General features: G+C 36.2%; 1 protein-coding gene across 1 annotated transcript; it reads left to right on the plus strand.

Moving 5' to 3' along the window:
* The first annotated feature begins 235 nt into the window (after positions 1-235).
* LOC140142967 (uncharacterized) lies at positions 236-3,008 on the plus strand. Its single transcript, XM_072164995.1, has 2 exons — positions 236-427; positions 1,146-3,008. Exons 1-2 carry the CDS (start codon positions 329-331, stop codon positions 2,529-2,531), a joined length of 1,485 nt encoding a protein of 494 aa, XP_072021096.1. The 5' UTR covers positions 236-328; the 3' UTR covers positions 2,532-3,008.
* Positions 3,009-16,051: the final 13,043 nt, after the last annotated feature.

A 16,051-nucleotide genomic window follows, 5' to 3' on the forward strand; every position in this document is an offset into this window, starting at 1 on the left:
GGCTGGAAGTCTATCGTGTTCAGTAATTGAACCTGCAACCTCCGACATGTCTGCAGCCTTCTATAATCGAACCTGTCATCAGAAGCGGAAGAATAGAAGATTTGATATTTGTCGTCCATTTAATCCTTCCCCTGATGTGCGAGAAGTTTATCCACAGTTAGGCCTAAATTTCATCATTTTGAATGCATCATACATTATTATAGCAATATCTCTTCTTTTTAAACATGCAGATGTCCCACAAAATGTGCACAATATCTAGAACAGTTGGCATGGATCATACAAGAAGCCGGACAAGAAGTTGGTCATCACCGTTGGCCATGATGTCAAGATGATGACGGCACCGTTAAACTTGACAGAAATCCGGCGTGATCAGCGAAGGGTTGCTGCCTTACTCAATGCATCAAGACAACTCGACATCGTTGTACCAGTAAGTTTGTTGCTTGGTTTAAGTGTGTGTTTGTTTGCTATGAGCTAACAACCCTATTTTATTCGCATGATTGCAGAACAATTAATGAACAGGAGTGTCTTTTGATTGTCTTATTTACAAAAGCGTTTGCATTAGGAGGCGAACCCATCCCGGCCCCTCCCTGAAACGCAAGTTTCACAAATTCCAATCCGATAGATCAAATCGACATTTAAGAATTGTTCACAAAATTAAACGTATTTGGTCTTTTTGACCCTTCCTCCTTGATAACGAAAATACATTCGTTTTGTTTATAGGCCGTCGTCGAACTTTTGGGGTTCCTAAACATTTCTGGTAATAGATTAATGTTTCATACATCAAATTTGGGTTCGCTGGAGACATTTCGCAACTGTCGGCAACATATGTAGGCTTTTACATCATCTTGATGTATAAAGACGAAAGCTAACGATTAGTGGTGATTTTGAAGTGTCTTCGGGGCGGGGTGAAACTGCATCATTAGAATCTACAGGCTATCATACTTCAGAAGTAGAATTTCTTGCGAAAATAATTCCAACAGTTATGATCTTTGGGTGACTAATATGGGCTTTTTGGTAATCTTTGCCATTTTAAACACATATGGGATACCACAAATACCGCGTTGGAATACTTTCCCACGAATGAAGTGCACAGAATTATCCAGTTGAAGATTTGAAGTAACATCTTTTCTTTTCTATTTTCATAGCCTTACCGTGGAATACCGTACGAAAATCTGTACAGAAGCAACTACCACACGCAACTCCAACATGGCAGATCAAGCCAGGCATCGCATACGGCTTCAGCCCCGACCAGACTCTCGGAACCACAACTCTATAACAGGAGGGATAGGCACAGAAAACATGACGAAGAATGGGAAAGTCGCCCGCTCAGATTCTCAGCTCCCACCGTTCCATTCTTGTCCGGTGGTTATCCAAGTTTTAACCAAGTTCATGCAAGACATTCTGAACAGGGTGTTGGTAATTTGAATTTCTCATACCCTATCGCTCGTGATAGCGATGTTTTTATAGGAAGTTGGCAAAATAAAGACCCCGTTGAGAAAAAGATTTACTCGAAGAGACAACAACGACCGGATAATTCATTCAAAGGGTGGCCACAACTTGACAATCCAAGACCGAAACGAAAGAAACCAACTTCTGACGAACCAAAACCTCGTCGTCAACGCAAACGTTCAACTCATCAGATTGCTGATTTCCGATTGCCTAAGCCAAAGAAATCTGAAACAGTACCAATCCGATCTCATGTTAATCGTAAACCTCCACAACCATCTGATTATGGTGGATCTTCGACCCGTCGAAGACCTTGCGGGAATCCAACTGTCCCTCCTGTTGTAAAGTACCACCATGATGTGGTGGATTTGTCTCTTCAGACCGGTGCTAAGACTCTTGATGAATGTATCACCGAACCGGAAAGCAAAATAGTTCCCTCTAAAGCTACCTCAACTCATGTTGAAGAAAAAGTTGAAAAGCGAAATCCGAACACAGATTCATTTAAAAGAAGTTATAGTGTTTTAAGCCAATTTCACAGACAATCAGTTTCCAAACCAGCTGGTGTGGTGTCTGATTCATCTGAAGATGAACCATCTAGGCCTTCTTCTGAACATGTTTCGAATCATTCGAAGGATGAAAGCGATCATGATATGGAAGAAAGCGAATCCTTGAAAAAATCTGATGAAGATGAAGATAATGATAGCGATGAAGATATGTATGATTTTGATTTAGACTCCTCATCCCTATATCGTAATTTCTCTGAGCGGACTCTTCCAAGCGGCACCACTGGTGATCCATGGGGCCAAGCATATGTTCAAGCTCTTGCTAAAGCACGTGAAAGGAACATGCCATTTGATTTAGAGGAATTCAATCACCGCATGACAAGACCTTATACGTTTTCCTATTTCACAAATCATCGTCCAAGTTGCAAGTGCGTGCAATGTTTACGAAGCGCATTTACGAAGAATATTAAAAAGAGGAAAGGGAAGAAAAAGTCAAAAGCGCCAAGTGGTATGAAAACTATTTTAGGCAAAGTGAAGATACACGATTATTTTCACTTTAAACCACACGTCCCGAATAGCTGAATTTCATCTTAACAGTCCTCCGGGTACAGTCCGCTGACAAGATGCTGAACAACTTGACATGCTTGAAGATCGAAGCTAGTATCTGAACTAGTCTCTGATTCACACGACTTTTACCATGTTTACCATAATTTCAATCGGACAATGAAGACGTGTCGAGTGCTAAGTATAAATGAGAGAATGTTTTTTGGTGGGTTGGGATACAAGCCTGGGCCACAGAGGGCAAGGTGATTTTATGGGAAGGGGGCAACATTTGACGAAAGTTGTCAAATACCGGTATTGTCAAAAATGGTCTAAAAATACAGCATCCCACAGGGGAAAAGATGTTCCACATGGGGGAAGCTGCCCCCCCCCCGCTACGTCACTGTGGCATTCTAATTCAATTGTATGATGGTTGTATATAATTATTATGTCAACCATACTGCAGTTACTGTCCGTTTTCCTATACACAATACACTGTGCTCTTACCATTGACGCTTAACCTCTACAAATAGGCCTAGTGTATGATAGAAGTACGGGTAATTGCATAGTTAACGTCGCTGTGTGAAAAATAACCGGCCAATATTAAAAGTACTCTTCTGAAATTCTAGAAAATATAGTTTTGTAACATGTTCTAAATTTTAGCTAATTTAGGTGTTTGGAAATATTCGCACTTTGGTGTTTTAGGAAGGATATGTAAACGACAGATAACACCAAAAATATGAAGAAATTATTTCCAAACCGTGTTACGGCCCACAGCCATTATGTTTCTCATTTTCAAGAATGTGCCTAACAATATGCACAATATTGTCTCATTTCGTGAACAAAGGCCACACAGTAACTGTTACCTTGCGTTTGCTTTATAATCGTTCACCCAACTGAAACTATAATACCAGCTCATTGCTCATCACACAGGTAAAACAGACACATGTGTGTGTGAATTGAACCAGAGAAGATCTGATGTAACATAGTTGAGCTGTTTTCAATGAGTGTTATCTTGGTTTAATAGCTTTAATGGGGTTTAAGTCCTGCAAAGGTCGTGGTGAATTCTACTGTAGACATGACTGCATCATGCGTCGAATACATTGCGAGTAATATGCTGAAATAATTTGGAATGATAGGCAACTCAACAAAGTACTGCAGATTAATAAATTTCGGGACCACAAACAAAGTTTGCACTATCTGGGACATTTTATTTCCTTGGAAACAGAGCAAATAGGTCACAACCAATAGGACTCAATGGGTTTTTACTCGTTTCGCTGTGTTTAACATATTCCTTATTTAAATTGTTATAACAAATCGAACATTTTGGGACCATTTTTATGTCAATTCTATTGCTTGTGTGAAGTTGTGTCACCTTCGGATCGATTGATTCACCAGTCTGCAGTACATGTAATACATTATGATGTGTCACAATTATTATGGATATTCCAGGATATGGTAAAACTACATTGGTTCCGTGCTTGTTAATGAAGGAGTCAAAGAGAATCTTGACCCTACCCTCCTCAAGACTGTTTGTGTGTGCATATATTCTAGTTTGAGTCTTGTTATCTCTGAATCGATTATATATAGAATTTATAACAACATATTCTATATAAATATACCATGAAGTGGCAATCCATAGAGAAAATTGATGAGATATTTTTTTGAAGAAAATAAATACAACTAATGAGAAACTTACCCGTGTTTTTAGAGTTGGTTTAGTTTTGTATCTCATATTTAAGGGCTCGGACAGCAACGTTTGCGCAGTATTTTTGTGGGACCCTGAGAGCACACCAGACACGCCAAAATGCATTCTGAATACGATGAATGTTCGCGATACAATACAAATTTTATGGCAAATTGTTAAAAATTTATATTGAAATTTGAAAAGCCGTCCATCATTTGAAAATTTTGACAATTCGTATTGAAGATATGTACATTTTCCCCAAACATGCCAAAATACCAAAAAAGGTATAGCCTATCTTCAATACAAGATCAAATTTGTAAAATGATGGGCGGCTTTTCCTCCCAGCTACATACACAACTGTTAAATATCAAAAATATTGATTTTAATAATTTGCCATAAAATTTGTATTATATATCGTGAATTAAAAAAAAAAATCAAAACTATTTGATATCAGAAACAGAAGGACATTCCTCTTATCATGATCAGCTTGTTCAGAATGCAATTTGATGTGTCTGTTGTGTTCTCATGTCCCACAAAAATACTATGTAAACGTTGCTATCCCATCCAATTCAATTTACAGGTTGCCCTGATATTTTTTTCTGTCAGCGAAATATTTTAGTATTAAATGAATATATTTTGACTATTTAAGAAACATCTCAGACCTAGACATTTACGAGACACTATCACCAAGTGGACAAATGTTCTCAGTGCTGAAATGCAGAAGATGCTTAGGTCTATATCCTATATGTTGAATGATCGACTGTACGTTACTGGGCGTAAACTTTCCACTTCCAGGTTCTCGTCTGAAAGAACGTTAGGATATCGTGATATGATATAGGCCTATAGACGTTCCAGTGGCGTATCAGGTGAATTATCGCGTGGGGTGGCAATGATGAAAATATATAAGTTATCTGCAGTAGATAGCAAAGTGCCTAAGCGATCTTCAGGAGATAGCAAAGTGCCAGCTGGCTATCTTCAGGAGATAGCAAGGTAGGCCTACGTGCCAGCTGTGTAAGCTATCTACAGGAGATATCAAGGTGCCCGTCCGTACACTGCAAAAATTGTGTCTTACCTGAGGACACTATTTTAAGATGCGACTTTGAAGCAACTTTTTAGCCATGTCCTTATGCAAGTCATGTCTTGCATGCATGGAGACATGGTTTGTGGAAAGACAGGACTTTGAGCTATGTCATTATCCAAGGCATGACTAGCTACAAGACATCAACAAAGTATGTAGCTAGCCTTAAGTCATGTCTTAATTATAAGAGCAGAATGGGACATGTCTTAGGCCTACTTCATGTCCTAATTAAAGACACATTACCGTATCGAATAAGTGACTTCTAACAAGTCACTAATTCTTCGAGTCGTGTCTTATCGCAATTTCATATGTCTCTAAACTAGACATGACTCATATGCATAAAGTCATGACTAACCACAAGACATGTGGATATACAAAGACACTAAATTAAGACATGTCTACTGAGGACATGTCTCCATGCTAGACACAATTTTTGCAGTGTATACGCTATAGAAGATAGCATGGTGCATGTATAAGCTGTCTTCATGAGATATATATCAAGGTGCCCGTGTAAATTATCTTCAATAGATAGCAAGGTGCATGTATAAGCTATCTTCAGTAGATATCAGGGTGCCAGCTGTATAAGCTATCTTCAGTAGATAGCAAGGTGCTAGCTGTATAAGTTATCTTCAAGAGATAAAAGGTTCCAAAAAGTAAGCCCCCCCCCCCCGTGACATTTTGATATAATCCAAAAACTACTTGACCAATTCTCTTGTTTTAAAGATTCGAACATAGACTGATTAGTAATGCATCAAGTGAGCGGGCTTTTGGTGTTATCTTTTATCATCTTCACTAAGAAATACAGCCATTTATGAAATTTGTGGCCAAAAAGGTTGCACTTTTCTACATAGACTTTTGATGCATCACTTTTTGTTTCAGACCTCTTTGACTTAAAGCAAATTAATCAAAAACAAATGTTTCTATAATTTGTTCGTTTTTTGTTAAAATAAACTTTGCTCCTTCCGTAAAAGGGTACATTATTTTGGCACTACATTATTTCTTTTTTTCCACATTGCTGGTATTAAATATCAAATGGTCATAATTAGCGGTCACTTCAAATCATCCCCAACTGAACGAGGTTCAGGAATGTCCTCTCATTGTTAATTGTTGGTTAACCCACCACTTGAACAGGATTTAGCCAAAGCAAACAAAGACTTAAGCTTTTTACTAATGCTATACATAAGTATAAGCTTATTATCCTCTTCAACAATAGGATCAAAGATTGGTGCTTGACTGGAATTACGTGCTAGTGTCATTGGTTATTGTTAAAAGGCAATAAGGTGTGTCTGAATAGGAAAGACTCTCTACATCGAACCATGGATGCTGGTGATTCGAATTAAGCCCGATCCTGACTCCACTTCGCAGTGGTATGCGATGCTGCGATGCTTTTCAAACATCTCAGCATCGCGCGATGAAATTAAAATGTACAGGTGTAGTCAGTATCGGGCTTTAGGAGAAGGTATCTTCCAAACCCAATTCGAAATGATGCGCTTGAGAATTCAACAATATAAATAATGGTATTGGTAGCTCTATTATAATACACAATAATGTTTTAAGCAGATAAAATTCCAAAATATAATACGTTTTCTGCCTTTGCTTGTCACGTGGTAGGCCTATGTTGAAGTTGCGATTATATTTTTAAATAAGTTTCAAATGAATAAAAACAAGACAAGTGGCCGAGTGGTCTAAGGCGCTAGGCTCATAGAGTACTAAGTGATGCGCCATGAGTTCGAACCCCGCCTCTGCCAAACTTTAAAAGAAGTAAATTAAAATTTCACTTTTTTTTTAAATTTCATATTTGGGAAATGTGACTGGGAGAATTTATGTATGGCGTGGAGTGGTGTGATAGGGCATGTATTTAACTGGCCGGCGCGGTCCGGTGACTAAGTCTTTATTGGGCGTTTTATCGTAGGTCAACGAGTAATGAGTCCCTATTTTTGGACACCTAAATTTGTTGCCCCCAAACTCTTGTAATCCTTTTTTTGTAGTAGTGGGGGATCTTCTTGGAAAATGATGAGCTACTTTTATTTTATTTTTTAATTTTAATTTTTTATAAGGTTTTAAGGCCATGAGATAATGGGAGAGAATATTGACCTCTTCCAACTTCATTAATAATTGCTGGAGTTTATATTTGGAAAAGAAAAGAGAATTATCACAAGAATCCAATTTCACGCATTCCTGCTCCTCAATGGCAGCCATTAGCCGCGACGGGTACCCAACTATCCCACCTAAAATGTGGGATGATGCGGCCTTGAAGGGTATTATAAACTGCATTCTACCACCCGTGTTACACGTATAGACAAAAGAATGATGACAGTTTACAACACAAAAGAATCTAACATCGAATTTTAAGCGGGTTTAATCCACCCAATTGGGTACTCACAACACCTGTTTGGTGCACGCGGGTAACCAAATATGGCCAAATAAGGATTTTCAGCGCTAGCGCCCTAACACATTTTGATGTATAGTACAATTTTTTCCAAAATTTGTTATACTTTTCACATTTTTTCCGCCTTTTTTTCTTTACTAATTCTTTTTGCCGCCCTTCTTCTTCCACCGCCCTTCGTTTGCCGCCCATTCTTCTTCCGCCGTTTTGGCCGCCCCCTGCTTTTACCCTGGGGGGCTGGCGCCCCAAAGCCCCAAAATATGCGCATGTGTTTCATATTATGGATAGCACCATAATGTGATATTGTTAATTAAACTGTTATCTACTGAAGAATGTGATATTACCAGCTGCTATCTACTGAATATAGAACCATAATTGCGATATATATTATAAACAACTGTCTACTGAAGATAGTACCATAGTTGTGATATTAGTAACTGAAGATATTGACTGCTATCTACTGAAGATGGCACCATGCATAATTGTGATATTATTAACTGCTATCTACAGAAGATAGCTCCATATTTGTGATATTAATAACTGCTATCTACTGAAGATGGCACCATAATTGTGATATCATTAACTGTTATCTACCATAGGAAAGCACCATAATTGTGATATTACCAGCTGTTATCTACTGAAGATAGCACCATAATTATGATATTATTAACTGCTATCTACTGAAGATGGCACCATATTTGTGATATTATTAACTGCTATCTACTGAAGATAGCTCCATAGTTATGATATTATTAACTGCTATCTACTGAAGATAGCACCTTATTTGTGATATTATTAACTGCTATCTACTGAAGATAGCACCTTATCTGTGATATTATTAACTGCTATCTACTGAAGATAGCACCATAGTTGTGATATTATTAACTGCTATCTACTGAAGATAGCACCTTATTTGTGATATTATTAACTGCTATCTACTGAAGATAGCACCATAGTTGTGATATTGTTAACTAAACTGTTATCTACTGAAGAATGAGGATAGCACCAATATATTGATATTGTCAACATTATTAACAGATGTATATTCAAAATAGCACTTTATTTGTGATATTATTGACTGATATTTACTGAAGATAGCTCCATAATTGTGATATTATTGACTGCTATCTACTAAAGATAGCTCTATATTTGTGATATTAACTGCCTATGATAATCCCTATTCAATCCTGTGTAAAGCAGGAAACTACTCCCCATTCCAGAATAATACAGCACCAATTTGTTTTGGAGTAAACAAATATTATCCTGTTTTGCCAAATGAAACATAGCTAAATCCTAATCCTTTAGTTAGTCCTAACTGGCAATAAAAGTCAAAATTTAATATGCAATTTGAGGGAAAATGGTCCAAAATATGCAATTTTGCATGTTTTCTTACAATTGTAGTCACAAGTCTAAGCATTCAAAATATTCAGTATATGGTAAGAGTTAGCTCATAATTTTAATATTATATATTAATATTACAAGTTATTTTTGCTAATTGGTTATGAAAAAGATTGAAAAATGTGTTTTCCAAAAATTAGAATGTATGAAATTAGTCCTGGCTTGATTGTCACAGAATACGAACAAGGTCGAAAAATGCCCCAAAAAATCATGTTTTGGGCCCTTATTTCCAAAAATTTACAAACATTAAAATTTTACTTTCATTGCCAATTAGGACTAACTAAAGGATTAGGATTTACGCATACAAAATATGCATAAATGTGCATAAATTAACATAAGTATGGGTCTAGAAATCTATAGGAATGGTGTACGCATACAAAATTATTCCAAATCAGCCTAAAATTTCAATTAAATTAACCATTAAAATGAGCAGAAATTATCATAATCATGCATAAATTTGCATAATTGTGCATAACTTTACATAATTATGGGGATAGAAATCTGTATATGAATGATGTACGCAAACAAATGAATAAAAATCAGCCTAAAATTTCAATAAAATTTAAATTTAAAATGAGCAGATATTGGCACAATCATGCATAAATATGCATAAGTGTGCATAAATTAACATAATTATGGGTCTAGAAATCTATAGGAATGGTGTACGAATACAAAATTATTCCAAATCAGCCTAAAATTTCAAATTAACCATTAAAATGAGCAGAAATTATCATAATCATGCATATATTGCATAATTGTGCAGAAATTTACATAATTATGGGGACAGAAATCTGTATATTATGAATGATGTACGCATACTAATGAATAAAAATCAGCCTAAAATTTCAATTAGATTAAAATTTAAAATGAGCAGATATTGACATAATCATGCATACATTTGCATAAGTGTGCATAAATTAACATAATTATGGGTCTAGAAGGAATGGTGTACGTATACAAAATTATTCCAAATCAGCCTAAAATTTCAATTAACCATTAAAATGAGCAGAAATGATCATAATCATGCATAAATTTACATAATTGTGCATAAGTTTACATAAAATTTCAATAAGATTAACTATTAAAATGAGCAGAAATTGACATAATCATGAATTATGCATACATTTACATAATTATGGGCCTAGAAACCTGTATATGAATATGAATGATATATTATTTTCATAATTGTGGGGATAGAAAATTATTCAAAATCTGCCTAAAATTTCAATCAAACTAACCATTAAAATGAGCAGAAATTGGCATAATCATGAATAAATTTACATAATTATGGGCCTATTATGCAAATGATTAAAAATCAGCATAAAATTTCAATTAAAAATGAGCAGAAATTTTTCAAACACTGAAGATGGGATATTAATCCACATTTAATGCATATTATTCCAAATTGGAGGCGATACATTAGAATAGGATATTATGCATAATTGTGCAGAAATTTACATAATTATGGGGATAGAAATCTGTATATGGTGTACGCATGCAAATGAATAACAATCAGCCTAAAATTTCAATAAGATTAAAATAGAAAATGAGCAGATATTGGCATAATCATGCATAAATTTGCATAAGTGTGCATAAATCAACATAATTATGGGTCTAGAAATCTATAGGAATGGTGTACGCATACAAAATTATTCCAAATCAGCCTAAAATTTCAATTAAATTAACCATTCAAATGAGCAGAAATTATCATAATCAAGCATAAATTTGCATAATTGTGGAGAAATTTACATAATTATGGGGATAGAAATATAGAAATCTGTATATGAATGATGTACGCATACAAATGAATAAAAATCAGCCTAAAATTTCAATAAGATTAAAATTTAAAATGAGCAGATATTGGCATTTAATCATGCATAAATTTGCATAAGTGTGCATAAATTATAGGTCTAGAAATCTATAGGAATGGTGTACGCATACAAAATTATTCCAAATCAGCCTAAAATTTCAATTAAATTAACCATTAAAATGAGCAGAAATTATCATAATCATGCATAAATTTGCATCATTGTGCATAAATTTACATAATAATTATGGGTGATAGAAATCTGTATATGATTGATGTACGCATGTAAATGAATAAAAAAATCAGCCTAAAATTTCAATAAGATTAAAATATAAAATGAGCAGATATTGGCATAATCATGCATAAATTTGCATAAGTGTGCATAAATTAACATAATTATGGGTCTAGAAATCTATAGGAATGGTGTACGCATACAAAATTAGTCCAAATCAGCCTAAAATTTCAATTAAATTAACCATTAAAATGAGCAGAAATTATCATAATCAAGCATAAATTTGCATAATTGTGCAGAAATTTACATAATTATGGGGATAGAAATCTGTATATGGTGTACGCATACAAATGAATAAAAATCAGCTTAAAATTTCAATAAGATTAAAATAGAAAATGAGCAGATATTGGCATAATCATGCATAAATTTGCATAAGTGTGCATAAATTAACATAATTATGGGTCTAGAAGGAATGGTGTACGTATACAAAATTATTCAAAATCAGCCTAAAATTTCAATTAACCATTAAAATGAGCAGAAATGATCATAATCATGCATAAATTTGCATAATTGTGCATAAGTTTACATAAAATTTCAATAAGATTAACTATTAAAATGAGCAGAAATTGACATAATCATGAATTATGCATACATTTACATAATTATGGGCCTATAGTTGGGTGATCTAGAGCAATTCCGTGACCGTGGATTGCGAAGGTTCGTTTTTCAGTGGATTTGTCTTCTATGAAGGTTAATGAAAAAATTTAGCGGGGGTGCCCCTCGCGAAAGTGTGGGCGGAATCCGTGGGAGTCAAAATCCAAAATGGCCGCCATCGGCCATTTTAAAATTATTTTTCAATGGTTTGGCCTACAATGCTGTTCAGTATATGTTTTCTGAGGTTTATTGGGTCGAGGAATTCATATCTGATATCTATTTTATGATATTACCAATTTTTGACCTTCAAATCCAAGATGGCCGCCGATTTTCAGCTCAGAAAGGTCAAATTTTCACATTTGTCGTAGAGCGTTCATAATAGGCTCTAATTAAAGTTCTCCTCATGCCGAGTTGAGTGATTGACTCTAAAACTACCAGTAATAATGATTTGACCTATTTTTGACCTTCAAATCCAAGATGGCCGCCGATTTTCAGCTCAGAAAGGTAAAATTTTCACATTTGTCGTAGAGCCTTCATAATAGGCTCTAATTCAAGCTCTCAACATGCCGAGTTGGGTGATGGACACTAAAAACTACAAGTAATAATGATTTGACCTATTTTTGACCTTCAAATCCAAGATGGCCACCGATTTTCAACTGATGAGAAAGGTAAAAATTTCAAATTCGTCGTATATAGCCTTCATACTATACTCTAATTAGAGCTCTCAGTAGTAGAGTCTTCATAATAGCCTCTAATGAATACCGTACCCCCATTCTGGCATACACATACACCTCCGAACACCTACATAAACATAATATTCATATTCTTTGAATGAGTTTAGTCGTTATTGGTTTCAGGTCTACGTGTGTTTTGCTCTGCACCCTATCAACAGAGAATGAATGCAGCATCAAAGACATAAAGTTACTGAAATATAGCAATCCGTGTAGGGCCTAAGTCCTATCATACTATTACCCAAGGTAAATATGGTAAATGGGAGAGTTTACAAACAAAAACGAAAAACTGGTCAGGACTTGACAAATATGGTGATTTTTGCAACACTTCTTCATGGAAATATGGGTCTAGAAGTCATTACATGCATCAGATGTTACATTATATCTCAATCGCATCTTCAGACAGGATTGAAAAGGCTCAGTATTCAAGTAAACCACCAAGTTCTGAAAGTGATGATGAGACAGAGGGACCATTGGCACCCAAGCGCCCGCGTTCATCTGTGCATGGACCTCTTCACGAAAAAAATAAATGTGTATGGGTGCATGTGGGGTGTGGATCTGAAGCACCCGAATAGACCACAGGGTTAGCGGTCCATAATCAACACACACTCAGCATGACGCTCCTTTAAGCGCCACACAGTCCTCGTAAAACATGGGGAGCTGAGGGATCGTCTCACACAGCTTGTTGAGTCCACGTCAGCACTGTCAGGTCCTTTCGCAAATGATATCATGTAACAACAAGCCTGTTGGTTGCAGCACGTCAATCACACACAATTAAAGTTAGATGATGTAATGCATCATCAGAATGTGTGTCTCGCAGAGCCAAAAATTTTAGACAAATGGATGGGTTCGATCCTTCACCGAGCACGAAATCCGTTCACGAGACCCTCTTATTTCCCTTTGTTACTCCTGTTGCATTGCCTGTTATAGTATCGATCTTGAAGTCGTCAGTGTTAAAGATAACAATGGCTGGCTTGCTGTCTGCAATCTCCTGCTGGCAGGTTGCCTATGCTTCAACGACCATTAGAGTCCAGTGATCTTAAAATCAGCATAGCTGATGCAGACACGACTCTTGTGTAGAGTTCCACCAGATCTTGACTCCTCGTTATACAGGGAACATTGATGCCCATGTCAAGTCGGCAGCTTTAACTGTTAACTAATCAACTCACAGAACTCTTTGTGTTCTTCAAGATGATCGATATGAGGTGGGCAGGCGGCAGTAGATGTGTCTTTGATCTTCTTAGACAGCCGCTTTGCCAGGTTCTTCTGGCGGATCTGTTCATTACTGATACCAAGTGATGAAATGGCAGCCTCAGTGTCATCACCTCTTCCCCAATATCATAGACCCACTCACCCTTGTTATCTTCTCATTTCGCTCTTTGAAGCCAATTGTCTCTTGATACTCATTAATGCGAATTGAACAGGTCCTTAAACGGATCTTGTGCTTAGTGAAGATGATCGAAAGACCAAATTCTTTACCTCTGCGAGACACACGTTCTGAAAACACATCGATTTGTGTGTGGTTGACATAGTTCAACCAACAGGCATGGTGATACACTCAATATCAATTTGCGAAAGGATCCGACGGTGCTGACGTGGACTCAACAATCTGTGGGAGACGATCCCTCAGCTACCCATGTTTTACGAGGACTGTGTGGCGCTTAAAGGAGCGCCATGCTGAGTGTGTGTTGATAATGAACAGCTATCTCCGTGGTCTATCCGGGTGCTTCAGATCCACACCACGCATGCACCATACACATTTAGTTTTTTTCGTGAAGAGGTCCACGCACAGATGAACGCGAGCGCTTGGGTGCCAATGGTCCCTCTGTCTCATCGTCACTTTCAGAACTTGGTGGTTTACTTGAATACTGAGCCTTTTCAATCCTGTCTGAAGATGAGATTGAGATATAATGTAACATGTGATGCATGTAATGAATTCTAGACCCATATTTCCATGAGGAGGTGTTGTAAAAATCACCATATTTGTCAAGTCCTGACCAGTTTTTCGTTTTTGTTTGTAAACTCTCCCATTTACCATATTTACCTTGGACAATAGTATGATTGCTACATTTCAGTAGGGATGATTTTGCTGTAGGTAACAATCAAGCAGTGTTATAGGTGATCTATGCACTAGTCTCATAGAATAATATTTCTTTCTAAATATATATAAATGTCTTTGATGCTGCATTCATTCACGTAGACCTGAAACCAATAACGACTAAACTCATTCAAAGAATAATGTGAATATAATGTATATGTAGGTGTTCGGGGGTGTATGTGTATGGCAGAATGGGGTACGGTATTCATTAGAGGCTATTATGAAGACTCTACTACTCAGAGCTCTAATTAGAGTATATTATGAAGGCTAAACGACGAATATGAAATTTTTACCTTTCTCAGCTGAAAATCGGCGGCCATCTTGGATTTGAAGGTCAAAATAGGTCAAATCATTATTACTTGTATAGTTTTTAGTGTCCATCACCCAACTCGGCATGTTGAGAGCTTCAATTAGAGCCTATTATGAAGGCTCTACGACAAATGTGAAAATGTGACCTTTCTGAGCTGAAAATCGGCGGCCATCTTGGATTTGAAGGTCAAAAAATAGGTCAAATCATTATTACTGGTAGTTTGTAGAGTCAATTATTCAACTCAACATGAGGAGAACTTTAATTAGAGCCTATTATGAAGGCTCTACGACAAGTGTGAAAATTTGACCTTTCTGAGCTGAAAATCGGCGGCCATCTTGGATTTGAAGGTCAAAAGTTGGTAATATCATAAAATTGACATCAGATATGAATTCCTCGACCCAAAAAACCTCAGAAAACATATACTGAACAGCATTGTAGGCCAAACCATTGAAAAAATAATTTTTAAAATGGCCAATGGCGGCCATTTTGGATTTTGGGCTCCCACGGATTCCGCCCACACTTTTGCGAGGGGCACCCCCGCTAAATTTTTTAATTAACCTTCATAGAAGACAAATCCACTGAAAAACGAACCTTCGCTCTCCACGGTCACGGAATTGCTCTAGATCACCCAACTACTAGAAACCTGTATATGAATATGAATGATATATTATTTTCATAATTGTGGGGATAGAAAATTATTCAAAATCTGCCTAAAATTTCAATCAAACTAACCATTAAAATGAGCAGAAATTGGCATAATCATGAATAAATTTACATAATTATGGGCCTATTATGCAAATGATTAAAAATCAGCATAAACTTTCAATTAAAAATGAGCAGAAATTTTTCAAACACTGAAGATGGGATATTAATCCACATTTAATGCATATTATTCCAAATTGGAGGCGATACATAAGAATAGGATATTATGCATAATTGTGCAGAAATTTACATAATTATGGGGATAGAAATCTGTATATGGTGTACGCATGCAAATGAATAACAATCAGCCTAAAATTTCAATAAGATTAAAATAGAAAATGAGCAGATATTGGCATAATCATGCATAAATTTGCATAAGTGTGCATAAATCAACATAATTATGGGTCTAGAAATCTATAGGAATGGTGTACGCATACAAAATTATTCCAAATCAGCCTAAAATTTCAATTAAATTAACC

The sequence above is a fragment of the Amphiura filiformis genome, chromosome 20 (genome assembly GCF_039555335.1).
Source record: "Amphiura filiformis chromosome 20, Afil_fr2py, whole genome shotgun sequence".
NCBI classification, from domain to species: domain Eukaryota; kingdom Metazoa; phylum Echinodermata; class Ophiuroidea; order Amphilepidida; family Amphiuridae; genus Amphiura; species Amphiura filiformis.